This window comes from Meleagris gallopavo, chromosome 3 (assembly GCF_905368555.1).
Source record: "Meleagris gallopavo chromosome 3, MGAL_WU_HG_1.1, whole genome shotgun sequence".
Taxonomy (NCBI): domain Eukaryota; kingdom Metazoa; phylum Chordata; class Aves; order Galliformes; family Phasianidae; genus Meleagris; species Meleagris gallopavo.
The window spans coordinates 42,617,922-42,625,755 of NC_139406.1; the positions used below are offsets into that span (position 1 = coordinate 42,617,922).

Here is a 7,834-nt window from a genome sequence, read left to right on the forward strand (position 1 = left end):
GGAAAGGACAGGAGTCTTATTATTTTTTTTTTTTTTTATCTTCAGATATTTACTTTGATAAATCTTCATTGTGTAAAGGTCAAGAGAAAAAAACAGACGCCTACTTCAGCTTTAGATGTCTCTAAACCTCAAGCTTGCAATCGTTTTCCTGTAGTTTATCTGTGAATTAGGTCCTAAAAATACCCAACATAATTCAATACACATTTTAAATTCTATAACAACTTTGGTAAAATACACAGTGCATTAGAAGCACAAAGGTTTTTATCACCTGCCATTTCCAGTTTGGTGTTTGAAATTGCATGATGGAAGCCACATCTTACCTTCCATTCGTGTTACATGTTCACAGATTTCTGTGGTTTAGCTATGGTATATGAATTGTCTTTCTGTATCAAGTTAATATTTTTTGTGAGTACAGATGCCTGAGCTCCTGGATTTACTTGAGTTGAGGTTGCTGTGTGCTGCAGTATTGGGATGGAGTTGCTTTGGGCACTGTGTCCCTGGGGTCTGCCCATATTGCTATGGGGCCAGAGGCCAAGGCTGGATTGTGCAGAGCTGCATGAATGTGAGCCCTGTAGCAAGGGCAGGCATCACATATTGCAGGTGCTCTCATCTCGTACCTTATGCTGCACATACCTGCAGCCTCCATGTGAAACATCTCAGCTAGCATGAGAGTAAGAGGCAAATAATCCATCTAATTCCATTCCCCGTTGAATGCTTACACCAAGGGCTCTTTACATCTTTGCATACGTCATTTGCTAACTTTATGGGGCTTCACTTACCTGAAACTACTTATGTGAAGATTGTTGGAACAGAATGTACAGTTGAAGAGTTACCTTTTGCTTATTTTTTCTTTTTTCTTCAAGTGCTGCCCGAAAACGACTGCGAGACGATAGGAAAGCTAACACAGCACAGAAGCTCCAGCAGATGAAGCAGAAGCTAAATGAGACTGAAAGAAAAAGAAAAAGGTGGTTATATTGGAAACCTATTCTTGTTAAGATTGGGTTTGGTACACTGATTTTAGTTGGCGCTTATTTTTGCTGGAAAATGTATTTTCAAGAACATTCCTTGTAAGTAACAGTAAGCTTGTCTGCTCCAGCAGCTGATTTTGCTGCAAGTTATTGACCAGGGGTGTGACTCTAAGCAGTAAACTCCTTACACCTGGAATGGGTACAGACCATTACATACAATAGAGGATGTATGTAAACTTGATAATCTGTCAACATCTCAGGACTTTCCACTGCAGGTATTTAAATGAACTGCTACCCCCCAACAGAGTTGTTATTTTTTGTTTATATAAGCAGGTACAAATGTGCTGCAACTTTCAAAAATGGTCTACTGGATCTAGAGCAAACCCTGAACCACAGAGTTGTAGCTACTGAAGGCTGTTTGGATTTAAATTTACATGCCTGACATAAGCAATAAACAGTGTTGTACCATTACGTTATTAATACCAAGAAGTTATCCTTCAATGTGTGTAATGTGTAATGTACCGGTGACACGAGCATAAACATTTTATATTCTTATGACCTAGGATAAATATATTTTATAATTGCATATTTAATCTTTTTGTAGTTCACTGTACTTTAAAAGCTCAGTTTGTACAAATTTCTGACCAAAAAAAATTTGATTTAGAAATTACGTGTAATTTGTGCATGAAAATACTAGTGCAACCATACCCCGTATTTTGACTCTCAGATTTATGATGTGAGCAGCTAGGGGTCTGATGAAGCACTTAGCAATTTCTACTCTGTTACTTTGCATTCCTTATTTATTTTTTGTAGTTTTTGTTATTTAAGTAAGGCTTGGGAATTTGAATTTTTTAAGGCTTTGGAGAACATAGCCCCCACTGAAAAGTATACTGTTCAACTGATCAATGTATTCAGACTTCAGCTACTGTTTGAAGGCCAACTTTGTTAAAGTTCTGACATTCCATTAAATGTGAAACATGTTCTGTGTGTCTATAGATTAATTGCTATAAAGAATAAAATCCATTTATCAGTAGTATACATAGAAAGCACCTCAAAGAAAACTACTTTGTCTTCCAAGTGTGGTTTTGATAGAAAGCAAATGCTGGTAGTATTCCCTGTAGCCAGTATTTTCAGTTGTTAGCCACTTTCAGAATTTCACAAAGTGTAGAATTACTCTTCAAGTTGCTGTATATGAGAGGCATGAAAGTAAAACACTCAGTGATGGGACATTTTGGGAATACCTATCCTGTAGGCACTTTAATATTGAGTGGTCTCTTTCCATTACTTGGACGATAACACTTGCTAAACAGTAACCGAACACAGATCACTTGCTGTCCTTTCAGTTCTCTTGAAACACAGAGCTTATGTGGTGTATTAAGTTGAAACTTATTATTTTGTAGTATTGGACTGCACTTTGAAACCTGGATTTATTTATTCAAGTATTGACTTGTTGGGTGACTTCAGAGAAGTTGTGTTGACCTTCTCCACTGTCCTAGCTTGATTGTTTTCTGCTTGGGTGTGTCCTCTTGGGATTCCTTATTAAGGTTTTTTTTTTTGTTTATTCATAAAGCACTTTTTGGATTGATTGCTGAAAAATACTGAGAGAGCTAGACTATTTGCTCTTCTTCCAGAGGAACTGACAGGTTTCCAGCACATTAGAGCTCAGCAGTATTTGCCAGGTATGGGGCCCAAACAGGCTGACATAAGTACGCAAGGCTGACTTGTGCGTACTCTTTGAAACTCATTTCACAATAGTTAACGTTATTATTTTGAACTACACTGTTTATATAGTAAACAAATGCTAAAGTGTCCTGATAAGGAAAACAGGTGTAGTTCCTTGGAACACGCAGTTCTGCATTTGGGAAATGGTGTGTCAGTAGAACAAAGATAATTTGTCCTGTAGCATTGCTGACCTGCTGTACAGCTCTAATAGCAGAGCAGCATGGCAGTGGCTGTGACACAGTACGGGCAGGCAGCTTATGCATTTTAAGGCACTCATAATTTTGACAACTGCAATAAGTTAGCCAACAAGTTGGATGGAAGATTCTTTTCTTTCTCCTTTAATTGGGAAGATTGAGGATTTTTGAAGTATCAGCTGTAACTGATACACCGTGTAAATTTATGTGCCTTATAAAATATATCTTGGCTTTAGAAAACTACATCGAATGTAATTAAATGCTTTTATAAAGAAGAAATATTCCAGACTTAATTCAAAATACCTAAAAACAGCTAAGGAAAAAGTGCAGGCAAAAGCTTCAGTGAAAACATTGTCATTTATCACCTTTTGTGTTTGCTTTAGATGAGGTTTTTCTGGTCCGCCAGCATCCTCCAGATGCTGAACTCTGGGTCTTGGCAGGTTCTCACTTCAAATTTTCCCTGGTTCTAGCTTCTCCGTTTTGGCTTTCTGTTGTGTAGCTGCTGAAGAGGCCCTCTTTGTTGGGAGGGGGCTGTGGGGCAGGGCAGCAGGGAGCCATTTTCTGTCATCTCACATTACCTTCTCATGCAGTAGAGTAAAAGGAGCATCTTCTAATGGTAATAGGTGAAATTTTGTTTGGTTACATCCTTATAAGTATCTTCAAGATCTGAGCTTTCTTAAATTGAGTTATGTACCAGTACAAGTCTTTGACAAAACAACTTGAACGGTGAGTTTTCTGTGAGTGGGAGGGACATGAGTATTACATCTCTTAGAACATCCCAGGTGTCAGATTGGATAAAACTTCTTTCTGGTCTCTCAGCGTCAGATTTGGGATTGGGATAAAACACTTCAACAGTGTTTGACTGCAAACTGAGCCTTGTGGTATTTAGTTTTTCTGTAGGATGAAAATTTAGAGCAGTTGTGTACAAGTTGGATGTTAAATAAGAATAAATGTGGGTCAGAATGAAGACTTGTCAGTCCCAGGGATGTTTGTTTTAGGAAATGCTTAAAGAATGAAAATGAAGGAAATGCCTTCTGCCACCCCACTCCCCCAATTCCTGGCATTTCTGTTGGCTGTTTCCATGGCACTTCCAAAGTGCTTTTGCACTTTTGAAGTGTTAACTGCGTTGGGCTTTTCCTTGGTTTGGAAATATGTTGGTCAAAATGCTTGAGGTGTACTGGATGTCAGAATTTGATCAAACGGTGTTTGACTCTCAGATGAAAGCTTTATACAAATCCATGTGTTTTTATGAAAATACCACCAAGAAATGTTTGGATCTCAGTTGCAAGTGGTTTGGAGTTAGTCATTAAGTCCTTCTGTTTGATTATATTTTTCCACTTAGTGTCACAGTACAGCTTGAAATGTATTAAGAAAATTGAATTCATTGCGAAACAGAGTTCTGGAAAAATCAGAGATTTATTTTATGTATATAAGAAACTGGAAGTGAAACCCAGATAACTTTGTTAGGTTTTGACTGAAATGGTTTGCTTGCATCAATTGATATTCCACTGAGTAGGGAAGAAGTAGAAATGTATACACATGTGCATGTGTTGGATTGTGTTGGCCATGAGCAGCCTGGTGAGCTTTAAGTTCAATGAATGTTAACTCAATTATTTAGCTTGCTGCTGGCATTATGCTTTAACCTGACACACTTGATGACTGCACAAGAGACTTAACTTAGTGACAAAAGAGGAAGTCTTCTGCATGGCCAAGTGGCTTAAGTCACAGAATGGAGTTTGCAAAGTTGCCGTAACACACAGTAGTCTTCCTGGGTTCTTTAATCCTGACACTCCAAAGGTTTAGGTCAGTCTTTCATTTTCATGTATGAAAAATAAAAAGTGTTCAAAATTGTACTTCTGTCTGAGTCGTTATTTAAATTGGATGAGTACTCGGGATAACTTTTTCTATTCTAATTGAACAGAAGAACCCTGCTGTTGTGCATCAGCATAGTGCTTGCAGAACGTAGAGGCATTTTGCTTGTAGCACACTGGCTATTTAGTACTGTGGGCTGTGTGTGTTCCTTGGAGCGTAGCCTTTCTTCCTAAGAGCAACACACCTCATGTACTGAGGAAGATGTTCCAACAATCAGACCTTGCCTAAGAACACTTCCGTGCCTCTCTCTGTGCCAGGATTGGCCTATAGAGCCACAGAGGTGGCAAGTCTGCTGAGCTGCAGCCTTCTGCAGTCCCACTCAGGTCAAAGAAGACTTCTGCAGCACTTGTGGCTTAGTGCATGTGTAAGTGGCTCGCTGAGCTGACCTGTACTTGGAGCTCTGCAGCGAGTGCGTGCCTTACGCGGTAACGTGGGAATAGCTTCCCAAAGTGCAGCAGCTTCCCAAGAGTGCTTGCCGCAGACAAGTGATCAGTAGTCACTTCAGTGCATGCGTGAGCAGCTGTTTGTGTTCTGTAGTGAGTTGCCAACCCGTTGTCTGTTCTGATTTCTCTGTCCTTGCACTGTGTACTGAATCGGTGACTTTCTTTTGCGTTGTATGTCGTAGGCCGAGACTGACTGACACCTAAGCCTCCAAGACTTGTGAATATTCTGCAGCTATAAACTGCAAATTATTGACATGCAAAGCGAGACATGAACCCCTCTTCGGGAACAAAAGTGAGGTCTGTTAAGTACCGGGAGGACCTCAGTTATCTGTTTACAGCGTAAACTGCATCCAGGGGACGAAGAACACCACCAGCATGCTACTTTGCAAAACAAAATGACTTGCTGTCTTGTGTTTTTATAATGCCTGTATTAATGTAGAAAGATGTAAAAGAAATAAATTAGGAAATATTTTGTTTTGTACTGCCACTCTTACTGTATTTTTATACGATTTTGGCAGCATTAAATATTTTTTTAAATTGACAACGTGCTGTTGTGTGCGAATTGTGTTAGGAAGCAACTGTTAAAAGCTTATTTGGAGCTAGAAGAAATGTTTCACCTCATGGCGTTTCCTGATACCCTGTCTCAACTGGAACATTGCTACATATTCTTGCTAGAATGGGCTTTATGCAAATATTTCAATGAATGTTCAGTATTGTAGTCTCAGCTGAGAGGAACTCTTGCACATTTCTTTTTGTAATACACCACTAAGAACGTTATTTCATTAACCTGCCCCATTGATTTGGTAATCCTTATGTTTGCTACCAAATATACGCAGAATGTTTGGAGTAACTTTGGGAATGTGTTCTGTTGTTCTGCCTTCAGGGAAGGGGGAGTCTCACTGCCCACCCCTTCCTGCAACGAATGGGCTGAGGGCCAGGTGCCCAGGTGGAGCCTTTCATTAAAGGGTTTTGTATTGTGCCATCAGTGTGTGTTACGTGTAGTATTTCACTTCACGTATCTGATTTATCAGTGCTTTGAGCAGCTGGAGTGGGAGGGGGTGAACTGGAACAGCCCGAAGTTGGTTTAACGGACTCAGCAGTATTTCCAGCCCTGTGCCTTCTGCTATGGGAGCTAAGTTTAATTCTGTGCTCGTGGGAGCTCTGGTAGTTTCAGGTAAACGTTCATTCACTGAAAAGCTGTATTTTATGCATGTCTAAACTACTTTGTGGTGGGAGGTTTTATATGTGATTTACACTTCACATACTTCTGCAACAGGATTTTTGTGTAAACCTTTAAGTCCCTGAAAGCAGGGAGAAGAAAACTACTTGGAAGGCACAGGACTATGGGACAGTATTTCTGCTAGAATACACAACCTGAAATCCTAACTTGGGTTTGAGGCTGACTGATGAAAGAGTTGTACGTAGCTGAACAGGGGAGTACTTCAAGCAGTTATTTAAACCAAATAAGTGCTCAGCACCACCATGAAATAGTCTCAGTCATGAGCACTGGGTTTGTCACAGTTACATTCAGCTTCATTTTGAAGTTGGTGTGGCTGTGCCTACTTCTAGTGAAGGACAGAGGTCTGGCCTATGCTGCAGCAAACCTCATTGCTGCAGAATGCAGGAGTGCAGCCTGCTTGTAGCACTGTCTGCATCTTTGGACACAGCTCTCAGCAGTTTGTGCCTTCTAATTTGAGATTTACATTTTCATTATTTTCCTTCTCTCTGAACTGTGAGTTGCCATAATATGTTTGGTGATGGGCAGCACGTGTTCACACTGCTGTATTTCACCTGCTGCTATCTCTGATAGCTGTCCAATATGCAGTAACTTGTACTTCGTGGTGTGCACTGAGCGTACTTTGGCCCTCGTCCCACAGTGACTCAATTCTCAAATTGCTCTTCAGGGCTTTAACAGCCACTCTCTCAGCTGAGTGGGTCATGGGGCTGCCTCAGCGAGCACAGGGAACTGAGAGCAGTTCCCAAACAGATGGGCAGTACTGTGGCAGCAGCAGTGTGAGGACACAGGCTCAGGAAGTCCCAGCACGTGCCTCACTTCTCTGTGCAGGGCTCTCAAGTTCTGCTGTGAAACATGAAGGCAAAAAGAGGATGGGCTGCTTCTTGAGACAAAGGTGAAATGGGTTTCCAGTTGGAGGCTTAAATTGGCTGCTGGACCCATGCCTGCACACTGAGGCTTTTTAATTACTGTTTCCCCTTGCTTCAAAGCAAAACAATTTAGGCTTGGAATATGAGCTATCACAGCTGTTTACTGATGAAGACAGCTCTGCAGTACGCCACCTGCTGAAATGCTGCATCCCAGGTACCACTCAGCATACATAATGCTGCATCCTGATCACTGCAACTATTTGATACCATCATTCCCTGTTTGCTGAGCTTTCTGTAGATACCCAAGCACCACTTGCTTGTCACCCTAATTAGGCTTATCCTTCAGATTATTTCTGTCTTCTTAAAAACACAGAAGCTGACCTGAGTATTTCAAAGGTTGTTTTTAGTACTTTGTATGCTTTCTATCTACATAATAGATTTCTGGACCTCAAACAAAGCTGATGCCTGCCTCCAGCAGCTGCAGGGAGCCTCATGAGGGGCTGCTATCTGCACAGAGCAAGTTCCTCAAACG

At 40.7% G+C, this 7,834-nt stretch overlaps 1 protein-coding gene across 2 annotated transcripts in view; it reads left to right on the forward strand.

Annotated features, from left to right (window-relative positions):
* PTPN2 (protein tyrosine phosphatase non-receptor type 2) overlaps window positions 1–5,743 on the forward strand; it is a 33,608-nt gene extending 27,865 nt beyond the window's left edge. The window contains exons 9-10 of one of the 2 annotated variants that reach the window (XM_085220740.1): window positions 864–965; window positions 5,382–5,743. In XM_085220740.1, the coding sequence (XP_085076866.1) occupies window positions 864–965; window positions 5,382–5,403 (124 nt within the window). In that variant the 3' untranslated portion in view covers window positions 5,404–5,743. Of the gene's footprint in view, window positions 1–863; window positions 4,738–5,381 lie in introns of those variants that run through there. The other variant, XM_085220739.1, reaches the window with a different exon arrangement.
* The last annotated feature ends 2,091 nt before the right edge of the window (window positions 5,744–7,834 follow it).